At 41.7% G+C, this 26,791-nt stretch overlaps 1 protein-coding gene across 1 annotated transcript; it reads left to right on the top strand.

Annotated features, from left to right (window-relative positions):
- The first annotated feature begins 1,231 nt into the window (after positions 1-1,231).
- On the top strand, positions 1,232-26,791 carry LOC131353869 (tripartite motif-containing protein 16-like). Its single transcript, XM_058390942.1, has 6 exons — positions 1,232-1,825; positions 2,378-2,473; positions 2,609-2,851; positions 3,030-3,216; positions 23,465-23,521; positions 26,304-26,791. Exons 1-6 carry the CDS (start codon positions 1,232-1,234, stop codon positions 26,789-26,791), a joined length of 1,665 nt encoding a protein of 554 aa, XP_058246925.1.

The following is a 26,791-nucleotide window of genomic DNA, read 5'->3' as shown; positions in this document are numbered from 1 at the left end:
TCAATACAAAATGAATGAACTGCTCTCTGAGCAGCAACTGACCTCCTGAGAGTGAAGAGAAAGCCACTGAAACACAAAACGTCTGAAAGAAGCTGTGCTAAAACCGTGGAAAAGCATCAAAAAAAGAAAAATATAACAGTTGTCAGTGACTTGCAGGTGTGATGCCGTTATTGTAAAACAAGGGATACACAAAATATTAAGTGTCAGTTATCTGTTCCTATACTTTCGCTTCCAAAACATTGGCTGTTCTAATACCAAAAGAGCCACGTTCTAAGTTGTTTAACACATGTAAATGTAAATGAAATCAGGAAATGAAAGCTGAAGTTCTGATCTATCGTCTCTTTTGATCCCAAATGTCGTCAATGCAGAGCAAAAATAAAAGACTATGCTGTTTTAGGACTTTCAGAGGGCTCTTTAAGCTCCTTTGAATCCCTGTGTATTGGATCCTCTACTTTTTCTTGTGAACCTGTGGCTTTATTTCTTTAAATCTTTATTTCTTTATAATATAATCAGGATAAATGCATGCAATTTCACATCCTTAAATGTTTTTTATAATTATGTGATGCCCTACGTCAAAAAAGACTTTTATTTTGCAACATGAACATAATTCTTAGTCTCCCTGTCTTTTTTTATTTTATCATTTTATTCTGAAATGTATTTCACCTACTAATGATGATAAGCATATATCCATTAACAGTGTGTGAAAATTAGTATAAATCATTGACCTAAAATCCCTCTTTGAATGATGTGACTTGTAGGAATAAAAAGAATTCCTCCAGTAAGAACTAGCTTTTTTTTTTAAAGATTTTCTGCTGGACGTTCATATACCTAACATTTACAAACTCTTGATCATGACTGTATCATTTTTATTGTAATTTTTTTTTAAAGTAACGTGATTTTCATTGATATTTGGCTGTCATTTCATTTCCTTCTGATTCTCCCAAACCTGGTTTCATAAGCAAATGCATCATTCTGTGGAAAGTATCATCAGCATTAGACTAATTTAAACTTTTCCTTTTGCTCATCAAAATCTCTATAAACACTGCGCTAGTCAAAAACCAATTCTTTTTCATTTTAACTTCCATTACCGTCATGTGCACTGCATGCTCCTCCTCTTTCTCTCTCTAGTTCTTTCCCCTCACACACACACACACACACACACACACACACACAGAAGCAGAAAGCCACTCCTCTTTCCAGAGAAAACAAAACTCTGGGTGTATACAAGAAAATGGCTGAGGCCAGTATTTCAGTAGATCAGGATCAGTTCATCTGTCCAGTGTGTCTGGATCTCTTGAAGGATCCGGTGACTATCCCCTGTGGTCACAGTTTCTGTAAGGTGTGTATTAATGGCTGCTGGGATCAGGAGGATCAGAGTGGAGTTTATAGCTGTCCTCAGTGCAGAGACACTTTCACTCCAAGGCCTGTTCTACGCAGAAACAACATGCTGGCTGAAGTGGTGGAGAAACTGAAGAAGAAGACTGAAGTCCAAGCTGCTTCTCCTGCTCACTGTTACACTGGACCTGGAGATGTGGAGTGTGATTTCTGCACCGGGAGAAAACACAAAGCCGTCAAGTCCTGTCTGATGTGTCTGGCCTCCTTTTGTGAAACTCATCTGAAACCTCACTATGAAGTTCCTGCTTTAAAAAAGCACAAGTTAGGCAAAGCTTGTGGAAATCCACAAGAGCAGATCTGCTCTGAACATGATAAAGTGCTGGAGATCTACTGTCGTACTGACCAAAGCTTCATCTGTTATCTGTGTACGATGGATAAACACAAAAGCCACAACACCGTCTCAGTTAAAGCTTACAGAACTGAGAAAGAGGTGAAAAAGTCTAATCTAACCAAGTCTAATCTATTCAGAGTCATGTAGTGGTGTTATGAATTTTAAAATAAGATGTTAGCTTTAGAATTAAATATTAGCCTTGAAGTGTAAAATAAATTACACAGTACAGAATTATTTTGTAAACAATGTGTTCAGGTTCCAGTGACCATCATCAGGATTCAGGCAGTATTATATTCTGACAATAAAGCCAGTGACATTGTTTTTCAAATGATAATATGTGTAAAAAAAGATTGTTTTTACTGTTGTATGGGATGTAACCCAATGGTTCCAAAACCTACTCCTGGAATACTAAAATAATATTAAATCACATATAATAAAATATGAACTTTAAAGCACCCAGTTGTTATTTGTGATGTACCTCAGTGGTCCCCTAAGAACTTTGGAACACCCAACATCCAGTGTTATACACTTTAATTAAGTGCTTCATAGAACCAGAGTGAATTTTAACCCTCTATCTGCTGTTACTGTTCATCCACTGAGATCATAAACTCATAATGGATAAACAGTGAGATGTATTTCATTTGTCCTCAGAGTGAGTTAAAGGAGGAGCAGATGAAATTCCAGCAGAGAATCCAGGAGAAGCAGAAGAAGGTGCAGGAGCTGAAACAGACTGTGAACACTATAAAGGTGAGCAGTGAGCAGAGACAGAGCTGCTCCTAGAAACACACACAACATGGACAACCAGGCATTTAGAGTCCCAGTAAGAGAGGGAATGATAGATGAGATTTAAATGTAACTTCATTTTTTAATGTCTCCTAACAGATCAGTGCACAGACAGCAGTAGATGACAGTGAGACGATCTTTACTGAGATGATCAGCTCCATGGAGAAAAAGCGCTCGGAGGTGACGGAGCTGATCAGAGCTCAGGAGAAGGCTGAACTGAGTCGAGCTGAACGACTCCTGGAGCAACTGGAGCAGGAGATTGCTGATCTTCAGAGGAGAGTCACTGAGATGGAGCAGCCTTCACACACACATGATCACATCCACTTCCTCCAGGAAATAAAGGTACACTACATTTACATTTCCAGGTGAAATGCACAGGTCATGGGTTATCTACTAGATGAATAATGACACTTAGATTGCTAAAATTCCACTTTTCTGATATGGAATCTGTTGTAAGATTCTACCTAAAAATGTTACAGTCAATTGTTCTCTTAACTTTATGTGTAATTGATGTACGCAGACTTTTGTCTCTGGTTGTCGCTCTCCACCAACCGATAGACCAAATTTTCAGTCAGATCTCTGTGACGACTCATCCTGCATCACTGTCAATCATCTCTCATTTGATGGAATGAGGAAATCTCTGTCTAGTCTGAAAAAGAGACTGATGGACATCTTCCAGGAGGAATTCATCAAAATCCCTGAACATGGTAAGAGGAGCTGTTACTGCTGGAGTGAGAAGGCCTTTACTCTTTCAGTGACAGAGTGATGTTGAGCTGTCAGTCTTCATTCCTGATCACCAAAACACTGTACAGTTTAGAGTTTTAACACTCGCCTGACTCCAACAAAGTGGAGATTGTTTGCATCTCTTGTATGCATCACTTCTATTTGGAAATATATTAGCTAGTTTAGCATTAGTGAAGCGAGCTCTGTAAAACACTACATTGTATTAAAGCATGTCTACCACTGATAGATAAAGAATGGATTAAACTAAGAATGTTTTTCCACTGGTCATCAGATATGTCAATATCCAAATCCTGCTTCCAGGTTTGCTTGAAGGAGTCAACTGAAGATGAGGTTGATAAGACAATTTTACCATAGTTGATGGATATAAGCCATCTCTGACCAGGGTAAAGGGTGAAAATTAAATTCTGATTCACGGGGCTGATTTGGAAAATGGGGAAATAACTTTTGAATAAAGTTAAAGGAAATGATACAAATGGCTGTTAGGAAGATTGAAATTAACTGATAAAAAAGAGAAAGAGGAGAAGATTTCTTTTTCATCCAAGTTGTTCAAAGTAGAAAGACACTTTCTTGCCCAAATATTGAAGACACTGTCTGAAAGGGACGGAGGAAATAAGAGATTATCTGATATTGGCATGGAAATCGAGGTGCAAACCAAATTGCTTTCCGAATTGAAGCCAAATCTTAAAGGTGTTGATAACTACTGGATTATGTAACCTCAAGAGGAAGCTAAGAACAAATGGGGAAGTGGAAGAAGATATCAATAGGTATAACCAGGGTGGGCTAGAGGCCCAACATCTGAGGCCAACCCAGTAAAGTAATTTGGTAATGTTACAGGCCCAGAAGTAATATCAAAAGTTTGGTAGCACATTTAATTGCTTGTCTAGATTAGTAAAATAGGATTTATTAATACAGAATGGACATGCTGAAAAAGATACAAGACTTTTTGCAGGATAACCATCTAAATAAGATTTGCAAGGCCTATTAAAGATGGGGAGAGGGAGCTCCATCTGGCAAAATCTAATTTACTTTTGTCCAAAAGTTCTTAATAAACCTGTCTTTAAATGAGTTGCCTATAAATATGCCTAGATATTGGAACCCATCCAGAGCTAACAAAGGGGAATGAGGAGAGAGATAGAGATTTAGCCAGTTGATTTATGTAAAACAACTCGCTTTTTTGAAAGTTTAACTTACCATGATAGGCAACAAACTGGTCCAGAATGCATAGCATTGGGTGAGGGGCATACAATAACAGATGGCCAGATGGCCAAAGGTTCAACAGCTATATTAAATAACAAGAGAGAGTGGACACCCTTGACATGTCCCCTGTTGTGGCAAAAAGTTTGCTGAATGAACACCGTTAGTGTGCACTGAGGCAGACAGGAGAGTTAACAGCATAGAGGAGTTGAATCCAAGAACTGAATATGGGGTTGTACCCAAATTTACCTGTGGCAAAGAACAGATATTCCCACTCCACCCTACTGAACGTTTTCTCCACATCCAATAAAATTGCAAGTTTGGGGGTAGAAAATAATGTTGGGTAATAATCTTCTACTGTTAAAGAAAGAGTACCTCCCAAATGTAAAGCGTGTTTGATCCAGGGAAATGATGGATGTTATGATATCTTGGAGGCAAAGAGAGAGGACTTTGGCTAGAATCTTACAATCTACATTTAACTTGCCTACCAAGTTTCACAGCTACTAAGATCCAGCCCTGAAAATCTGCATTGAAACTTACAAAGCACTGAATATATTTCAATATGAATAAAAAAAAATAAATACCACGAATTCAGTATAAAATCAAAAGAAAATTAAGAGTAAGAGCAGTGTTCAAGCTAAATTGTTATACAAAATGGATTAAAATGCCACAATGCCTTCAAATGCTGATCGACTTTTTGCTGTGGAGCTTGCAGTCATTGATAGACATACATGAAGCCCAGCTAGTCCAACTTCCTCCACACCTGGCTCTGATGTAAGTCCCAGAAGCTGTGCAAAAGGATCCAGCTGTTATAATGGCTCATTCAACTTGGGCCCACACCTTCCACTGCTTCAACACCCACCTATCACCACACAGCCCCCTCATGGTAGAGCCCCAGATGAGCCTAGAGCTAAACTTGATACATATGATGGAAAAGATGACTGGGACTCCTTTACCATTCAATTTGAGAGCAGAGCTGCCAATCTTTAGAAGATTACTGTCTACTGAAAGAACAGCTATGTTTTCAATTTGGCCAAAAAGAGCCTCCCCACCACAGTGTGGAAGAGAGTCTAAAGAAACTGTTTCAGAGTTTGCTGAGGAAGGTCACAGGCTGGTCATTTTAGCTTATCCTGGAGTTAACATCAGGCTGAAAATTGCTGCTGGTGCTTTTCTTAAAGGGCTGCACAACCAGAATGTGGCATATGAGGTTATGAACTGTGACCCTGTATTACTGAATAAGGCACAGCGGCTGGTTTCATCCTATGAACACAACCTCAAAACCATACTTGGACAAGACATTGTTCAGAGGAGAAGGACATGCCGAGTACCCTGGGCTGATCAAGACATGGACTCTTACAAGGAGCCACAGGCCTTGCAATCATGTAGAGTTGCAAGCATTCATTGATAAAGTTGATAAGTTTCAACTGGCCATAGACCATTTACCTCCTCCCTCTTCTGTTGCTCTCCCTTTTACAGTAAGACCCACCCAACAGGCAAATTCCAGCTTGGCAGTACACTCAGAAAGAGGACCTGCAGCTAAGGCTTCTTTTAAGTCAAAATCAAACAGCAAAATACTGTGACCAAAATAGAGCCCCAAGTCAAAATTGCCCGTAACATGCAGCTACCACCCTCGCTGGGCCACTTGCAGTTTGCGCATAATCCTAACTGCTCCATGGAGGATGCCATCACCACAACCCTCCACCTGGCCCTCACCCACCTGTACAATAAGGACTCATATGTACAAATGCTGTTCATAGACTTCAGTTCAGCATTCAACACAATCATCCCTCAGCACCTGATTGAGAAACTGATCCTGCTGGGCTTAAACACCTCTCTCTGCAATTGGATCCTGTACTTCCTGACTGGGAGACCTCAGTCAGCCTGTATCAAGGACAGCATCTCCAACACCACCACACTGAGCACTGGGGCCCCTCAGGGCTGTGTGCTCAGCCCACTGCTGTTCACTCTGCTGACTCATGACTGTGCAGCAATGCACAGCTCCAACCACATCATTAAGTTTGCCGATGACAGGCTGTGTCATCAGCAAGAATGACGAGTCAGCATACAGGGAGGTGGTGCAACAATTAACAGCCAACAACCTGTCAGTGAACTTTGACAAGACCAAAGAGATGGTTTTTGACTTTAGGGGAGCATGGAGTAACCATTCTCTAGTGAACATCGCCTGATCCTCTGTGGAGATCGTCAAGAGCACCAAATTCCTTGGTGTACATCTGGCAGAGAACTTCACCTGGCCACTCAACACCAGCTCCATCAGCAAGAAAGCCCAGCAGTGTCTCTACTTCCTGCAGAGGCTGAGGAAAACCCATCTCCCTCCCCCCATCTTGACCATGTTCTACAAAGGGACCATTGAGAGTGTCCTGAGCATCTGCATCACTGCCTGGTTTAGGAATTTCACCATCTCGGATCACAAGAGCCTGCAGCAGATAGTGAGGACACCTGAAAAGATCTCTTTCACCTCTATCATGAACATTTACAACACATGCTGCATCCGCAAAGCCACCAGCATTGTGGACAAGCCCACACACCCCTCACAGACACTCTTCTCCCTCCTGCAGTCTGGAAAGAGGTACCAAAGCATTCAGGCCTACACAAAGCATACACACACACACACACACACAGACAAAGGCACATAAAGAAAAACATAATAATAATAATAATAATAATAATAATAATAATAATAATAATAATAATAATAATACCTTTCTAGACACTCAAGGTCAACATACAAATTCAAACAAGTAAAAAACATTCTGAGAACTTGGTTACCTGCTGTAATTAATGAACACGGAAAACAAAATAAAGCTTTCAATTCAATTCAATGTATTTGTATAGCTCTTTTAACAATGGACATTGTCTCAAAGCAGCTTTACAGAAGTATATAAACATAAAAAAATATATAGAAAGTTTGAAGTTAAGTTACTATTTTATCCCTATTTTATCCTTAATGAGCAAGCCTGAGGCAAAAGTGGCAAGGAAAAACTCCCTGAGATGAAATGAGGAAGACTTGGACAGTAAATAATGTAAATGTAATAATGATGGTGTGATAATCTCCAAGTGGTTCTATCCACAACAGTCCCCTGTCTCACAAGCTGCCCATGCAGATCTATCCACAGAATCATTGAGCACCATCAAGACTCCAACCAGGGGTAAAGTGTCAGGATGGATCAGGCAGGTCCGGAAAGAAGAAATGGTCATGCTCGGAATTCAGAACAGTGATAGCTTGGGAGTGGGACGGAGGGATTGACAGAGAAAGAGAGAGTAAGAGAGAGCGAGAGATTAGGTATGCTTTTGATCATGTAATGTTTATAGACAATGTAGATTATGTGTAAAGTGCAGGCAAGACTACCTATGACAGCATAACTAAAAGGTGGAGCCAGAAGGTGACAGACATGAAGGCTTCCCGGGACATAAAGCGTCCAACCACTTCACAGTCAGCAAACCTGAGCAACTTGTGAGTGTGGTAAGGTGACATCATCCAAACATCCCAGTACACCAAACACTCTATGCCCATTAACCTTCCAGATCTGCTCCTTTACCTAAGATAAACTATACATTGAAAGCTTGACTAGACAAATGTGTCTTTAGTCTGGACTTAAACATTGAGACTGTGTCTGAAACCCAAAAACTAATTGGAAAGCTGTTTCATAACTGTGGGGTTTTGTAAGAAAAAGCACTGCCCCCTGCTGTAGCCTTTGTTACTTAAGATACTACCAAATAGCCTGTATCTATTGATCGAAGTAGGTGAGGTGGATCATAAATAACCAAAAGATCGCTCAGGTACTGTGGCGCGAGACCCTTTAGTGCTTTATAGGTCAGTAACAGTATTTTATAATCAATGTGAAATTTGACTGGGAGCCAATGTAGAGTGGCTAAGATAGGAGTGATGTGTTCATATCTTCTGGTTCTAGTTAGGACTCTAGCTGCTGCATTCTGGACTAACTAGAGGTTGTTTATGCACCTAGTGGAACATCCAGACAGTAAGGCATTACAATAATCCAAATGAGAGGTAACAAAAGCATGAACTAGATTTTAGATTTTAGATCATGTAGTGACATCATATTTCTTATCTTGGCAATATTTCTAAGATGAAAGAAGGCTACACGAGTGATATTATCTACATGAACTTTAAATGAAAGACCAGAGTCAATAATCACACCAAGGTCTTTTACTGCTGGACAGGATGAAATAGAAAGACCATCTAGAGTTACTCTTTAATCAGAAAACTTACTTCTGGCTGCATGTGGTCCTAGTACAAGTAACTCTGTCTTGTCAGAGTTAAGCAGGAGGAACTTAGTAAGCATCCACTATCTAATGTCCTTTACACATTCTTTAATCTTAATAAGCCATTGTCTCTCATCTGACTTAGCTGAAACATATAGCTGTGTGTCATCGGCATGACAGTGGAAGCTAATGCCATGTTTATGATGGAACCTTGTGGAACACTGAATATAACCTAGCATAGAGATGTTATGGACTGCAAGTTCCCTGCCTGAACACCAGAGGGTGGTCTGACAGGGTTTGTTTATACCTGTACCATGTGTCTTTGTTTATGTTTTGTGTTCTCACGTGTTTGCCCCACCCAATCCTTAGCCCATTCCTGCCTCTGCACACCTGTCCCTCGTGTTTCAATGATTATTATTTATACGGGTTCTGTTGTGTGTGTTTTTTGCTGAGTCCTTGTCATTAATGTGTGCCTCTTCTGTTCTCTGGATTTTATTTTGTGTTGAGTTTTCCCCAGTGTTTCCGTTAGTGATGGTGAAATGAAGCTTTGTGAAGCACCGGGGCTTTCCCCTCAACTGTATCGTAAAATGGTTTATTACTCGAAGCTTTTCAACACAGTGCACAGTAGTGACATCTTGTGGTCAAAACATTTAATAGCTGCCCTTGGGCCCCTGAAGAACATAATCTGTTGTGGTCCCTGTGTGTCCCCAGTGTTCAAAGTGGGTTTACTCTAATAACTGTTTGAGACAGCAAAACAGAAAGCTTCTCCCCCCAAAAAAGAACAATTAACTGTGATAGGCAAGTAAAAAATTTAAATTAAAATGCTGACACAGGCAAGAAACACACAGTAAGCGTTTTAAACATTAGATTACAGCACAGTGAAATTCTTTCTTCACATATCCCATCCTTGGGTGGTTGGGGGCAGTGCACAGGGTCAGCCATGATATAGCATCCCTGGAGCAGTGAGGGTCAAGGGCCCTCAAGAGCCCAGCAGTCACAACTTGGCGGTGCTTGAACCCCCAACTCTTCCACTCAACAACCCAGAGCCTTAACCACTTAACATTTGCAGGATTTTGCAAGCCCAGTCCCATGTTTCCGTGTCTTTTTTTGTATATTTTCAGGGTATTGAAAACTAAAACTAAAGATAATGATAAATAATAGGACATTTATCCTTAATAATAATTTAAGGAACAATAGTTACCTGATGTGGCCACTGTGGGGCAGTGAAACAACATGATAAATTGAAATGGTCACTGTGCCAATTATGGGTTTGGGAAGTGTGGACAGCTGGTGTAATTTGGGAACTTGGGAAAACACACACAATCGCTAACTATGTCCTTGGGAGCCCAAAGTATCAGAACACAATAGCTCAGCTGTTGCACACACCAATGAAATGCTAGGGAGAGAGATGAGGCTTACAGACCTCTATAATATTAAAGATAGTGGTGCTTCCTGAGCAGTGGAGATTGGTAAGGAACTGAATAGCAAGGTGGGTTCAAGGATTATGGGGTGTTGGCAGCAGGAGTAGCTTCCTGGCTCACAGGGCTCTGGGGACCTTGGCTTTGGTGTGGGCCGTGCTGAAGATTACCACACAGTGAAAGTAATTGAACATACAAGGCCACCAGTATTTAGCCTGTAGAATGTGGTAAGTTCTCCAGGAGTCTGGATGGCCAATGGTGACTGAGGTGCAGACCTAGGAGATTAGAATGGTTTACAGGTGGTTATGTACAAAATGCTTGTTGGGAGGACAGGAGGGAGGGAATAAGTCTCAGAGGGTGTGTGCCATGTCTTGGTCAAGTTGCCACTGGATGAGCCCTACAAGACTTCCTTTGAATTAATGGGTAAAAAAGAATTGGGATCAACAAGTCTGTATGGGGTTCAGGCATTTGGCAAGTATCAAGTACTCAAGGTTTTTGCTGTTTGAATATAGCAACTGGGTGTTACACCCCCTCAAGTTAGTGTCATCATTCGTCCCGCAACATTTTGACCACCCGCAGCTTTCAGGTTGCTGGCATCGTAGTTGTGCTCAGCCTGAAACAGTTTCTTAAAAAGAAGGCAACTGAATGCAGACTGGGCTGTTCTCCAGAATGCCGGGAAAGGACGCCCCCTACATATCCACCTCTATGATAAAGGGCTTGTATCTGTCTGTGTTCTTAAGTATGAGAGCTATTGTGAAAGCTTTTTATGCTGAGCTGTGGCTTGGTCGACTGCTTGTTCCAGGGCTGCTTGTTTTGGGCTGTTGTGCAGTAAATTGTGATGGAAAGTGCAGTGGTACTGGGGGCCCAGATGAAGAGTTAATATATGTTAAGATGGTATGATGGCCTTTATGGTCTGTGGGAAGGGTATAGACATAGGAATAGACATACAAATTAATAACATCAGAAGGTTTTTTTTAAATCCTGCCCCAAATGAGCATGGGATTATGATAAGCTGCACTAAACAAGAGTTCCTTCTTATGAAGCAGTTGTTAGAACAGGTTATCCTGTTCTAACAACTGCTTCATCTCTTCCTGAGTTAAGTGTCCTGCTTCACTCAATATTAACAATCCTTAAAAATTGACTGGGGGTTTAGTGCAAAATTAGACATAATTTTGCAACTATCAGTTACTCCCATTTGGTTGACAGTTTGCCTCAGGGTCTCTCCAAAGGGAAATCCAACATTCGATGCTAAGTGTGGTGGAGGAAGACATGGCACTATCAACCCAACCAATGCTATGCACATTTGACACGACATCTCAATAGTGCAGGACACATCCACAATGATTGTACATTTCCCAATGTTGAGCTGTTCCTGTTGGAGTGAGTAAGTCTTTACTCTTTCAGTGACAGAGTGATGTTGAGGTGTCAGACTTTGTTCCTGATCACCAAAACACTGTAGAGTCTAGAGTTTTAACACTCACCTGACTTGAGTCTTAAGGGTAAACTGATGATGTGAATGAGTTTGTGTGACATTTCTGATCTACATACATTTCTGATAATTGTCACAATTGTTTGATTTTATGGGTTTTAACATCAGACGATTTTATTTCTGTGTCCACAGTTGAAGAAGTTTGTATTTTACTCTCAGAGCCAAAGAGAAGAAAAGAGTTTCTGAAATATATGTCTATAACACACACACACACACACACTTAACCAAAGACACAGACACAAAGAAACACACAAATAAATGCATATATTCATAGACAAATATACACACAAACATCCAAAAACACACACACACATTCCACCTCAATATATCCTGTGATTAATATCTAACATGTTCACATTTTTCATGTGTTTAGATTTCAGTAATCTGACTCTGGATCCCAACACAGTACATTATAACCTCATTCTGTCTGAGAAGAACAGAGCGGTGAAGAGCAGTGAGACAAAGCAGAGATACTCTGATCATCCAGAGAGATTTGACTCCTACAGTCAGGTGTTGAGTAAGGAGAGTGTGTGTGGACGCTGTTACTGGGAGGTGGAGTGGAGCAGTGAGGGATTTGTGTACATATCAGTTTCATATAAAGACATCAGAAGGAAAGGACTGGGTAATGAGTGTTGGTTTGGATACAACAATAAGTCCTGGAGTCTGCAATGTTCTTCTTCTTCTCTTATTTTCTGGCACAACAACATAAAGACTGATCTCAGAGTTCCATCATCCTCCAGAATAGGAGTGTATGTGGATCACAGTGCAGGAACTCTGTCCCTCTACATTGTCTCTAACACAATGACGCTCCACACCACATTCACTCAGCCTCTATACGCTGGATTCTGACTCTCCTGAGATATTCTGTATAAATCAGCACCAGCTGTGAGGTTGTGTTATCTAAAAAATAATGTGGTGTTTTATGGTCAGTAATGTGTTGCTAAATAAACTCCATAAACTTTTTCTCATTGAGCCTCAATTGTGGGAAAATGTTAACATTAAATAAATAAAAAACTGAACATAAAAACATTATAGTTAAATCTTTTACAGACTTTAATAAACCTCTAAAATGTGTAAGTATAGCTTAGATATATTTAATTATTAATAACCTGTTTTATTGCTAAGAGACATATGGGCTGTTTGTACATTGTATTATAGCAGGGTAGGAAGTAACCATCTGTAATCATTACTTCTGTAATCCAATAGGATGGGGGAATTGATAACACAGTAGATACACTACTTATTTGGTACACAGGATGCAAGATTGTCAAGAATCTCTCCATGTATCCTAACTGTCCACCTTATCTGTCCTCTGATATGAAAATGAAAATTAAACTAGCATCCAAAGTCTTGTCGTACATTGCTGAGAGGAAATGCGCGGTTTAAAGTCAACTTGTTTTCATGCTACACAGAATGGTCATGAAAATACGATTATCCTGACCTGAGCTAATTTACTGAATCAACCAACTCAAATCTCCATTCTTTCTTTTCATCCATGATGACATTAAAGTCATCTGTTGCTGCTACTGGCGTTTTATCACTGACTGTACCGCAACTGCGATACCTTTTCATTACACCTTTCAGTGAGATAGTGTTAGAGTGTGCACACGATGTTCCTGGATGCAGACGCGCATCGACACGAGCAGACTCTCTGTGTCCTGCTCGGTCCTGCTCCTCCGTGGCGATGAAATGTTACTGTACACAGTAACATTTCCTGACTGTACACATTCTGAGGACTTGGTTATCTGCTATAATTAATGAACACGGAAACCAAAATAAAGCTTTCCAGGATTTTTCAGGCACATTCCCATGTTTTCATGTTTTCAAGTCTTCAGGGCATTGCCTCTCCATGAATACAATCACAAGAACATTTTTTTTCACAAAACTTCAACCACATATAGCTGACGCAGTACATAGTGAAATGAAACCCCACTTCTCCAGGACCCTGGTGCTACATAAACAACATACAACATATAATTACAAACAGAAACAACACCACAGAGCTAGGACAGAAGTTTGTCCTAGCTACATGAAGTGCAATGTGTGCAACTAGGTGCAAACAGAGCAAAGACAAGACAGTGCAAAAACAGGAAGTACAAAAAAAACAACAACACAAGACAGGACATATAGCGCCGAAGAAGAACGTGCAATGGAACAAAATGAAATGATGTGCAATATTAAGAACTGTGTATACCAGGTGTCTGATGACATATATGATTGTAACATACATATAGTGGCATGACAAAGTGGTTTGTGCCAAAAATGCAGTAGCAGCGGTTAAAGTAGCGTTACTAAGAAATAAACATTATAGCAGCAGGTGAAATATTTTAACATATGATGTTATGGACTGTTATACTTTTAACAGTGATGCAGCTGCTCCTCTGTAGAACACAGTCACTATGAGGTCAAGGGAAATGGGCTTTCCTCAGTCTCCGCAGGAAGTAGAGGTGCTGCTGGGCTTTCTCGCTGATGGAGCTGGTGTTGAGTAACCAGGTAAAGTTCTCTGCCAGATGAACATGGGAGTTTGGTGCTCTTGACAATCTCCACAGAGGATTCGTCGATGAACAGCGAAAAATGGCCTCTCTGTAATTTCCTAAAGTCAACAACCATCTCCTTAGTCTTGTTGACATTCAGAGACAGGTTGTTGGCTTTACACCAGGCTGTTAGTTGTTGCACCTGATGTACGCTGACTCCTCGTTCTTGCTGATGAGACCCATCACGGTCTTGTCATCGGCGAATGTGATGATGTGGTTGGAGCTGTGCATTGCAGCACAGTTGTGAGTCAGCAGAGTGAAGTGAAGAGCAGTGGACTGAGCACACATCCCTGAGGGGCCCCAGTGCTCAGTGTGACGTGTCCAGATCCGGACTGACTGAGTTCTCCCAGTCAGGATGTCCAGGATCCAGTTGCAAAAGGAGGTGTTCAGGCCCAGCAGGCTCAGCTTCTCAATTAGGTGCTGAGGAATGATTGTATTGAATGCTGAACTGAAGTCTATGAACAGCATTCATACATATAAGTCCTTATTGTCCAGGTGAGTGAGGGCCAGATGGAGGGTTGTGGTGATGGCATCGTCTGTGGAGCGGTTAGGATGATATGCAAACTGCAAGGGGTCCAGTGAGGGTGGTAGCTGGCTCTTGATGTGCTTCATGACGAGCCTCTCAAAGCATTTCATCATGATTGGTGTGAATGCGACGGGGTGGTAGTCATTGAGGCAAGAAACCATAGACTTCTTTGGCACAGGAACAATGGTCATTATCTTGAGGCATGTAGGAACAACGGCACTGCTCAGGGAAATGTTGAAGATGTCTGGGAAGAAATCCGTTAGCTGTTTTGCACATTCCCTGTGCACTCTGCCAGGAATGTTGTCTGGTCCAGCAGACCTCTGTGGGTAGACTCTGCACAGAGCACCAGGTTGTTAGGAGGAGGAATGGTCTTCCTTGTCGCTACATTGTTTTGTGCCTCGAACCGAGTGTAGAAGTCATTCAGAGCATCTGGGAAGGAGGCATCACTGTCACAGACAGGTGATGTGACGTCATCGATGCACTTGCCGATGTAGCTGGTTACTGATGCTGTGTACTCCTCCAAGTTGATAGAGTCACTGTTGGTTGCAGCCTCCCTGAACATATTCCAGTCAGTGCACTCAAAACAGTCCTGAAGAGCAGAGGTGGCTCCTGCTGGCCAGGTTGTAACCTGTTTCAGAACCGGTTTAGAGCATCTGTTGATTGGTCTGCATGCTGGAATTAGCATAACAGAGTAGCCAAGGTCTGCCAAGGTGGGGGCGGGGCTCCGCACAATAGGTGTCGGGAATGTTTGTGTAAACAAGATCCAACGTGTTCGCCCCTCTTGTCGCAAAGTCCACATGCCGATGTAATTTAGGGGGCACTGTTTTGAGATTTGCATGATTGAAATTTCCGGTGATAATAAACAGCCCATCAGGGTGAGCATTCAGCATAGAGCCTCCTTAGCATTAGCGCTGGGGGGATTGTATCCATGTGGTAAATAAAATGGCCTGTATTTAACTGTCACAAACTCCACTAGCAATGAACAGTAACTAGAAACAAGCACAGAGTTCTTGCACCATTCTCTGTTGATGTAAACACACACACCACCACCTCGAGTCTTACTGCACAGAGCTGCATTTCTCTCTGCACGAAGCGCATTGAGCCTGGCTAGCTGAATGGCAGCATCCGGAACTCTGCCACTGAGCCATGTCTCCATGAAAACAAAGATGCAGCAGTCTCTGAACTCTCACTGTGTGGTTTGCTGCAGTCAGATATAGTCCAGCAAGCAAACGTTGGACAGAATAATGGACGGGAGAGCCAGCTGGCTAGGGTTTGTTTTTAGCCTAGCATGGACACCCACCTGTTTTCCGTGCTTCCGCTTCCTAGAGCACCACTTGCGACGTCCTCTTTCCCGGCCACCAGCATCAGGTGATGCTGAGGACTGAAGGCCTGGTCTTTGCAACAAGCCAAGGTTGCGAAGTTTTCCAAGTACTCCATTAAGCAGGTTAGTAATTGCATGATTTCTGCACTGTAGTATCGTCTGGTGGTTGTATGCATGAACACCACTGGTTTTCGTGTCCATGCACCTTGAGATTCGGGCTAAAAAAACAAATAGCACCATTTTGGATCTGGAGTGGCTACTGCATGCTACTGCGTGCTACATCTTGAAACCACATATTTTTGAATATAAAGGTGATGTTTGTCTTTGATAATAATTTGATAAAAGAACCCACCATATGTCACTGCAAGAGACTTTGGCATTGGAGTGGGCTGCTTAGGAGGTTACCACAAGGTGAAAGTTATTGAACATGCAAGGCCACCAGCGTTTAGCATGTAGAACGTGGTAGGTTCTTCACAGGGCTGGGTGGCCAATGGTGACTGAGGTATAGATTCAAGAGATTAGCATGATTCTCAGGTGGCTGTGAACAAAATCTTGTTGGGTGGACAGGAGGGAGGCACTAAGTGTCTGGGGTGTGTGTACTATGTCTTGGTCAAGTTGCCACTAGATGCCCCCTATAAGTCTGGTGTTTGACTGAATGGATACAACAGAATAGAAAACCAAAGCCCTGTCTGGGATTCATGTATTTGGCAACTTTCAGGTACTGAAGGTTTTTGTTGTCAGTTCCTTAAAAGAAGGCAACTGGATGTATACTGGGCTGTTCTCCAAAATGCTGGGAGAGGATGGCCCCTACACATCCACCTCCATGATGAAGGGCTTGGATCTGTCCGGGTTCTTAAGTATGGGAGCTTTTGTGAAAGCCTTCTTAAGATGGGCTTTGGCATGGTGGCTGCTTATCCCAGGTGAAATGGTTTGGGCTGTTGTGCAAGAAAAATGTGATGGAAAGTGCAGTGGTGCTGAGGGCCCAGATAAAGTGCTGATATAACCCCAGAAATCAATGCAAATCCTTGATGGTCTGTGGGTAGGGGTAGTCCACTGTGGCCATTACTTTAGACTGGTCAGTGGCCACTCTATCAAGGCTGATGATGCACCTCAGAAGCAAAATTCTTCTCCACCTTCTCCACAAATACACATTGATGGATGGCTGTTATCTACCCCCATTGGTACCCTGTGGTTGGTGGTAACCATGTTCTTTATTGCATGTGGGCAGTTACTCTGAGCCATATAAGATGAACAGCTGCTCCATTCTGACATCATCTTCTGATATTTCATGCAGTAGCAATTATTTGTGAAAGTAAAATGATAGTGAGCTGGCCAATTTTAATTAATAGTCTCAATACTCTCTCCATTTACAAGGATTTGAGGACATTTGGCATGAAAAAGTTTGCGATATACACAAAATTATGTATGGAAAGGGCACAAAGTCTTGTGTAAGTCATCAAAACATATGCAACGGCTAGGTTTTTCTTTAACCAAACTTTGTTTCAGTAACAAAAGGGAGGAAAAAATCTTTTATTTACTTTGGTTTAACTTTGTGATTCTGGTCTGTGAAACCTGGAATTGTTCACTGACTGTGAAATGCAACTCTTTGTGCTATCCTACATACACACCCATGAAGCCACTAGTCATGTCATTTACATTACATTTACATTCATGGCATTTGGCAGACGCCCTTATCCAGAGCAACTTACAGAAGTGATTTCAGAGAAAACAAAACTCTGAGTGCAGTGAGCTCTTGTTAAATGCGCGACACTGTTAGAGTGTGAGTTAAAGGAAATGGCCAAAGCTAATATTTCAGTAGATCAGGATCAGTTTATCTGTCCAGTTTGTCTTGATCTCCTGAAGGATCCAGTGGCTATCCCTCTTGGTCATAGTTTCTGTAAGGTGTGTATTAATGGCTGCTGGGATTAGGAGTTTATAGCTCTTTAGGAACTAGTTTAGCTTTATAGAGTTTATAATCCCCAATAATTACACAAGATCCATGACATTTTTTTTAAATGGGACATGTAACAATGGTAATGGGTGCAATGGCACATTTGGTATGGCCTATGGATTGACCAGCTGACTGCTGACTTTCATGACATGCCACCCACCTCCCCAGCCAGTGATGTGCACATTTGACACCACATCTCAATAGTGCAAGACCCATCCACAAACCTTTACCTCAATTATGCCTTAAGCCCTTGCTAGGTCATCCCAAGAATTAATGGATGGGTGAGGTGAGGACTAACCATCGCGTACCTTTATGGTTTATCCTTCAGAACGTAATTAACAGTAGCACGAGCAAATATTTGTAAACATTCCCATGCACACATCTAACATATACTGACTGTACAAATTCCCAATGCCCCATATTAAATCAGATGTTTTTAGATAGTGGTCTGATTTGTACACCCTTGTAAACTCACTGATATGCAGTACTATCCTACTCATTTGTGGGAGGACTGATGTACACCAGGGATCTGGATTGTTTTTTCTGCAACTATGAAGATTCTGGAATTACCAGGCTTCACTGCCAGGCCAACAGTGCTGCCAAGATTTTGCCCTGGTCCTTGTGGGTGCTGAAAATTACACTTGTGTAGAGATAGGGAGAGAAGGTGTTAGAGGCAACATCAGAGGTGAAAAAGAAACAACAGGGTGAAAATTGAGTTTGGGGGGCTGGCATTGGGGTCCTCACTGCACCTTGTTCTGTGGAGCTGGAACCAGGGGAGTAGGAAGGGGGAGAGGAGGAGAAAGAAAGATGTAAGAATGGACCAGGAACTATCACCAAGTTCTCCCCTGCAATCTCTAAGGATCAGTAAAGGGATGCTGACCAGTGACCCTGTATCTAGATTGCCATTCCTGTCAGAAGTCAAGAAAAAATATTGAGCTAATACACCCCACTCGATGGTCCTTTCTTTGTCCCACTCCTCTGCCATCATCCACCAGTAACAGGAGTCCCTCAGATGCTGCATGTAGATCAATCCAACCTCACAGAGCCACAGAGACTAAAAGCACGAGCAGCACTACTCAGAGGTTCAGCTCATACTCTACAAGATGCTCTTTGAGTATTTTTGTTGGAATGGTCAAGGTGTGGCCATGGCAGCAGCTGCTGGACTTCCCCAGATAGCAAGGGGATGAGTCACAACACATGTCCTTCTCCTGAATGACGGCTTAAAAGTGTCACTGCTGCTTGTGGTGCAGGTTAAGAAACCTTGGTGAAAGGTGGCAAGGGACCTGATTATTGTGACTAATTGTATAGTTTCCATGGTTGCATCTAAGTCTTCCTCAATCCAGAGTACCTTTACACTGTAGAAAACCTAAGTATAATGGTATGGAGACTCAAGAGGGCTGCAAAATTATAACTGAGCTCCTGGCTCCCTTTTGATGAGGCTGCACTAAAACTCGCCAAAATCGAAGGTTTCAATCTGTCACACGTCTTCCTGTGTGTGTGTGTCGCAAGCTCTGCCAAGCTGTCTCACTCTAACTAGCAAGTTACAGGAGTCTCTGAAAGAACACAAGAGAATAGAGACACAAATGAATAGATGTACAATAATAAGATACAGATGACAATCTTTGTGGATGCCATACCTTCCACTGCACTATAAAAGTGTTGCACAAGATGGACCAAGGAATTACACCAAGGAATTACAATTTCATTAACCACCACCACATTTGGCCAACTGAAATAACACTGCATTATATTTTCTTTAATAGCTGTGCATACCACATATACACATCGAAGGATGGCTATTACTAACCCCCTTTAAGTTTCCCACTGCTCTGTTCTTGGCATAGGTTGCCAGCTTGAAAGAGATGGCAATCAATGTTCAGGTTGGAACCTTGGTTCATGGTAACCATAGGCTTCGCTGAATATGAGCAGTAACTCTGAGCCCTCTCAGATGAACAACTGCTCCATTCTGACATCCTCTTCTGATATTTCATACAATATCTATTATTTGTGAAAATAAAATGACAGTGAGCTGGCAAATTTAAATTGTCATTTACAAAGACCTGAGGACATGTGGCATGGAAAGGTTTGCAATATACACAAAATTATGTATGGAAAGGGCTCATGGCCAGATTCTTGTGTGATACACCAAAACATATGCAACAATTAACTTTTTCTTTAAGTATGACTTCATCATGCAAAAGACCAACTGCATGGAAACTGGCAGGAGACAGCAAACTTTGTTTCAGTATCATGAAGAAGGAAAAAAGCTTCTTTTTTTTTTTACTTTGGTTGAACTTTGTGATTCCAGTTTGTGAAATTTAGAATTCTTCACTGACAGTGAAACTCAACTATTTGCGCTTTCCTACATACACACCCATGAAGCCACTAGTCATATCATTTACATTACATTTACATTCATGGCATTTGGCAGACGCCCTTATCCAGAGCAACTTACAGAAGTGATTTCAAGAAAACGAAAAGCTGAGTGTTGTGATCTCTTTGTAAGTGTGTGACGCTGTTAGTGTGTAAGTTCAAGAAAATGGCCAAAGCCAGTATTTCAGTAGATCAATTTCAGTTCAGCTGTCCAGTGTGTCTGGATCTCCTGAAGGATCCGGTGACTACCCCCTGTGGTCACAGTTTCTGTAAGGTGTGTATTAATGGCTGCTGGGATCAGGAGGATCAGAGTGGAGTTTATAGCTGTCCTCAGTGCAGAGACACTTTCATTCCAAGGCCTGTTCTACTCAGAAACAACATGATGGCTGAAGTGGTGGAGAAACTGAAGAAGAAGACTGAAGTCCAAGCTGCTTCTCCTGCTCACTGTTACACTGGACCTGGAGATGTGGAGTGTGATTTCTGCACTGGGAGAAAATGCAAAGCCATCAAGTCCAGAGAACCACCTTCTTGGGGGTGATTTGGAATTTCACCACAATGTGGGCATGTCTATCTCCTGCTCGGGTGGCTTCCATACTGTCAGCAGTAAATGCTATTTGGCTAGACCGAAGCCTCTCTGTCGCTGTGGTGCAGAGAGTCCTCGGCCTCATGGCGGCAGCAGCCAATGTGATCCCTATGGGTCTGCTTCACTTGAGGCCGTTCCAGTTCTGGCTCAAGGGTGCAGGCTTTCATCCCCACAGGCATCCCCTTGATGCTGTCAGGATTGAGTGCCGTGGGCTTCGTACCCTACTTATGTGGAGAAGATCCCAGTTTCTGGCCTTGGGTCCCAACAAGGGTAATCTGGTCTCCAAGCAGCGCTTGGCACACTGGGTGGTAGAGGATTACCTTGGCCTATGTGCGCATGGTATTGCTTCGCCTCTGTGGGTAAGGCTCACTCCAGTAGAGGTGTCACCTTATCCAGTGCCCTGGCTAGGGGTGTGCCCCTCCAGGAGATTTGTGCTGTGGCAGGCTGGACTTCTCTGCACACCTTTGTAAGGTTTTATATCCTGGACCTGGACCCCACTCCTGGGTCTCGGGTCTTTCAGGGCTAATGGGTATTCTGTTTCTGTTCTGCTCGTGCTCTCTCTATGCCCCTGGGATAGATATTGACCGGTGTGTGGCGGTGTGGGTATTGACGTTCCCATAGTGTCAGTCATGACACAGCGTTAAGTTCCCTACAACAGGTTTCGTATGTAGCTCAGATCCCTGAGAAGGGAACGAGACACTGTGGTGCTGGCCACACCCCAAGTATCCTTTCGTGCTTCCTTCAGACAAAACATAAGCTGAATGGATGTGATGTATATGCCCTTATATGGACATGCTGACTTGTATTTCTCTGTCACGTGTCCTATCCGAACCAGTGAATTGGCGTGTGTGCACATGGAGGTTCAGACACACTTCCTCAACAAAGTGTTCCCATAGTGTCAGTCATGACGCAGCGTCTCATTCTCTTCTCAGTGAACCTGTTGTAGTTTTGCTTTATTAATAATAGAAATGAGATAAAGGAATAAATTCTTTTTGCGGTTATTTGTGTTTCATCCAGTGGTTCCCAAACACAGTCCTGGAATATTAAAATATATTTCTATGTTTAACTTCTGTGAACTTTAAAAAAACCAACATCCTGTCTTTTACACTATAAGAAAGTGCTCCATAGAACCAGAATGAATTTTAACCCTTTATCTGATATTAATGTTCACCCACTGTTGAACTCATGAACTCATAATGAATAAACAGTGAGATGTATTTTATTTGTCCTCAGAGTGAGTTAAAGGAGGATCAGATGAAATTCCAGCAGAGAATCCAGGAGAAGCAGAAGAAGGTGCAGGAGCTGAAACAGACTGTGAACACTATAAAGGTGAGCAGTGAGCAGAGACAGAGCTGCTCCTAGAAACACACACAACATGGACAACCAGTCATTTAGAGTCCCAGTAAGAGAGGGAATGATAGATGAGATTTAAATCATCTGTGTGTGTGTGTGTGTGTGTGTGTGTGTGTGTGTGTGTGTGTCCTAACAGCTCAGTGCACAGACAGCAGTAGATGACAGTGAGATGATCTTTACTGAGAGGATCAGCTCCATGGAGAAAAAGCGCTCGGAGGTGACGGAGCTGATCAGAGCTCAGGAGAAGGCTGAACTGAGTCGAGCTAAACGACGACTAAAGCAAATAGAGCAGGAGATTGCTGATCTTCAGAGGAGAGTCAATGCACTGGAGCAGCTTTCACACACACATGATCACATCCAGTTTCTCCAGGAAATGAAGGTACACAGCATTTTCGAATCTAAAAGAAATTTTTGGATTTGTACTCCTAAGTATATGTCTAATTGCTGTATGCAGGCTTTTGTCTCTGGTCATCCGTCTCCCCCATTTGATAGACCAAATTTTCAATCTGATCTCTGTGAGGACTCATCCAGCATCACTTTCAATCAAAATCTCTCATTTGATCGAGTGAGGAAATCTCTCTCTGATCTGAAAAAGAGACTGAATAAGTAATAATAAATAAATAATAATAATAAATAATAATTTATTTAATAAATAAATCTGAATAAGTTTGTGTCAGAGCTGAGAAACTTCAATACTGCTTTTCACTACAGAAGTGTGACACCTGAACTACACACACTTCTGATAAACACACACTGCAGATCTAGACAATTGTTTGATTTTATGGGTTTTAACATCAGAACATTTTATTTCTGTTTCCACAGTTGAAGAAGTTCAGATTTTACTCTCAGAGCCAAAGAGAAGAAAAATGTTTCTAAAATATTCATCTACAACACACATACACACACAAACACAAATATCATCAAAATCCCTGAACTTGGAAAGAGGAGCTGTTCCTGCTGGAGTGCGTAAGTCTTCGTTCCTGATCACCAACACACTGTACAGTGTAGAGTTTTAACACTCGTCTGATTCAAGTCTTGATGATGAAATGATGATGTGAATGAGTTTGTGTTAAAGCTGAGAAACTCTGCACTCAGAGTGCACACAGCTTCATCACTGAAGTGTGACACCTAAACTACACACACTTCTGATCTACACACATGATAGTTTTCACAATTGTTTGATTTAAAGGGTTTTAACATCAGAACATTTCGTTTTTGTCTCCACAGTTGAAGAAGTTCAGATTTTACCCTCAGAGCCAAAGAGAAGAGAAGAGTTTCTGAAATGTACGTCTACAAAACACACACACACACAAAGAAATACACAAATACATGCACATATTCTTAGACAAACATAAACACTAACAGACGTTAAAAAAGAAACACTCACACAGTCACTCTCCACATCAATATATCCTGTGATTAATATCTAACTTTTTCACATTTTTCATGTCTTTAGATTTCTGTGATCTGACTCTGGATCCCAACACAGTAAATTATAACCTCATTCTGTCTGAGAAGAACAGAGCGGTGAAGAGCAGTGAGAGAAAGCAGCGATACTCTGATCATCCAGAGAGATTTGACTCCTACATGCAGGTCTTGAGTAAGGAGAGTGTGTGTGGACGCTGTTACTGGGAGGTGGAGTGGAGCAGTGAGGGATGTGTTCATTTCTGTCTCATATAAAGACATCAGAAGGAAAGGATGGGGTAATCAATGTTGGTTTGGACGCAACAATCAGTCCTGGAGTCTGGAGTGTTCTTTTTCTTCTCTCACTTTCTATCACAACAACATTAAGACTGATCTCAGAGTTCCATCATCCTCCAGAATAGGAGTTTATGTGGATCACAGTGCAGGAACTCTGTCCTTCTACAGCGTCTCTGCCACCATGAAGCTCCTCCACAGAGTCCACACCACATTCACTCAGCCTCTATACGCTGGGTTCTGGCTCGACTGCATTTTGTCAGGATCATCTGAGAGATTGTGTGATCCAAAAAAATAATGTGTTTGTGGTGTTTTATGGTCAGTTATGTGCCACTAAACAAACTCTATGTACTTTTCCTCATTGATCCTCAATTGTGGAAAAATCTGTTAACATTAAATCATTAAAAACACTGAACATTAAAACACTGCATTCTAGGATCATCTATGAAGGAAATGAAATTGGTCATATTGCTAATGATGTATATAAAATCTCTACTGATTTCTGAAATTAGTGTAGCAGAATGTCTAAATGTTCTATAAAGTCTGTATTTATTGGGGTTTGTGTCTGGAAATATAATAATTTGTAAAAAAAAAAAAAAAAAAAAAAAAAAAAATTGTAATAATGCTTTAGTTAGAATTTGTATAGATTTTACTAAACTTTTAAAATATGCATATGTAGCTCAGAAATATGAAATTATTAATAACCTGTTTTAGTGCTAAGAGACATATGGGTTGTTTTCAAGGAAAGAGCTTATGGTGCCAGTTAGCTTTTTTTCTACATATAATAAATACATTTGTACACAGTAACGTTCCCTGACTGTACACATTCTGAGAACTTGGTTACCTGCCGTAATTAATGAACACGGAAAACAAAATAAAGCTTTTTAGGATTTTTTAGGCTCATTCACATGTTTTCCCTGTACTTCTTTTATGTATGTCCTCAGGGCATTGCCTCTCCATGAATACAATCACAAGAAAAAACTTTACACAAAACTCCAAATCTTCATGAATATAAAGACGAGATGTTCATCCTTAAAAATAATTGCAGGAACTGTGGTTAACTGCCATGGCCACCATGGGGCAGTGAAAGAGTGTCATATTTTGAAATGGTCATTGCACCAAATATGGGTTTGTGTAGTGTGGATGTTGGGTATATCTTAGGATCTTGGTGAAAACACACACAATCACTAACTATGTCATTGGATGCCCAAAGGAACAGAACACATGGTTAATCAATAGCTCAGCTGTTGCAAAAACTAATGAAAGTCAAGGGAGATGAATGAGGCTTAGAAATTTAGAGAAATCTATAACACTAAAGAGACTGGTGCTATCTTAGGAGTGGAGAAATTCAGTAAGGAACTAAATAGCAATATTGGACTAAGGATTTTGGGGTGTGGGCAGCAGGAGTAGCTTCCCAGTTCGCAGGGCTCTGGGAACTTTGGCTTTGGAGCTGTTGGTGAACTTCTACACTGCCATCATCGAATCTATCCTCACTTCCTCCATCACATTCTGGTTTGCGGCAGCTACAGCCAGGGACAAGGCCAAGCTGCAGCGTGTCATCCACTCTGCTGAGAAGTTGATCGGCTGCAGTCTCCCATCTCTCCAGGAGCTGTATGTCTCCAGGACCTCCAGCCTCTCTTAGTCCCTCCCCTCTGGCAAGACGCTCCGGTCCATCAGGACCAGGATCTCATGCCACAAGAACAGTTTCTTCCCCACTGAAGTCAGCCTGCTGAACCGTGCCCCACTTACCCCCAGATGACCCCCCCCCCCCTCAAAAACTTATGGACAGTCACTTTCACATTCTAAATTGCATTACTTTTCTCTGTAACCCTTCTGTATACAATATTTATTTCATTCTAGATTGGTGTACATACTTCATATCTGTATATATGTTTGGACAGTCACTTTCATTTCACTCCTGGAGCAACTGGAGCAGGAGATTGCTGATCTTCAGAGGAGAGTCACTGAGCTGGAGCAGCTTTCACACACACATGATCACATCCACTTCCTCCAGGTAACACTCACTGTCTGATCTACAGAGTCAGCTGTTCCTCACACACTCTCTAAAACACCTCTCATTAAAGCAGCAGTAAATGTCCCTGCCTGACATCATTAGAGTGTCTTCAATTTCATTTGTTCTATTTAGGCTTTATTTTCTGGATATCAGTCTCCTATATTAAACAGACCAGATTTTGACCCATCCAGCATCATTGTCCCTCAACATCTGTCATTTGATGGAGTGAGGAATTCTCTCTCAGGTCTGAAGAAGAGACTCACACACACACACATTTCACATGAATATACAGTATTCTGTGAATTAAACCTAACATGTTAAAATTGTTCAGTTTGTTTTTCTCTTTTATTTTAGATTTCTGTGATCTGACTCTGGATCCCAACACGACACATCCTCACCTCATTCTGTCTGAGAAGAACAGAGTGGTGAGATACAGCAAGAGAAAGCAGCAGTACTCTGATCATCCAGAGAGATTTGACTCCTGGTTTCAGGTGCTGAGTAAGGAGAGTGTGTGTGGACGCTGTTACTGGGAGGTGGAGTGGAGCGGTGTTGCTGATGTGTCCATATCACTCTCATATAAAGACATCAGAAGGAAAGGACAGGGTATTGAGTGTGTGTTTGGACGCAACAATCAGTCCTGGAGTCTGCGATGTTCTTCTTCTTCTCTCACTTTCCATCACAACAACATTAAGACTGATCTCAGAGTTCCATCATCCTCCAGAATAGGAGTTTATGTGGATCACAGTGCAGGAACTCTGTCCTTCTACAGCGTCTCTGACACCATGAAGCTCCTCCACAGAGTCCACACCACATTCACTAAGCCTCTATTTAGCTGGATTTAG

Source organism: Hemibagrus wyckioides, linkage group LG06 (genome assembly GCF_019097595.1).
Source record: "Hemibagrus wyckioides isolate EC202008001 linkage group LG06, SWU_Hwy_1.0, whole genome shotgun sequence".
NCBI lineage: Eukaryota > Metazoa > Chordata > Actinopteri > Siluriformes > Bagridae > Hemibagrus > Hemibagrus wyckioides.
Note: the sequence above shows the minus strand (reverse complement) of the source record. Positions and strands in the feature narration are given on the sequence as shown.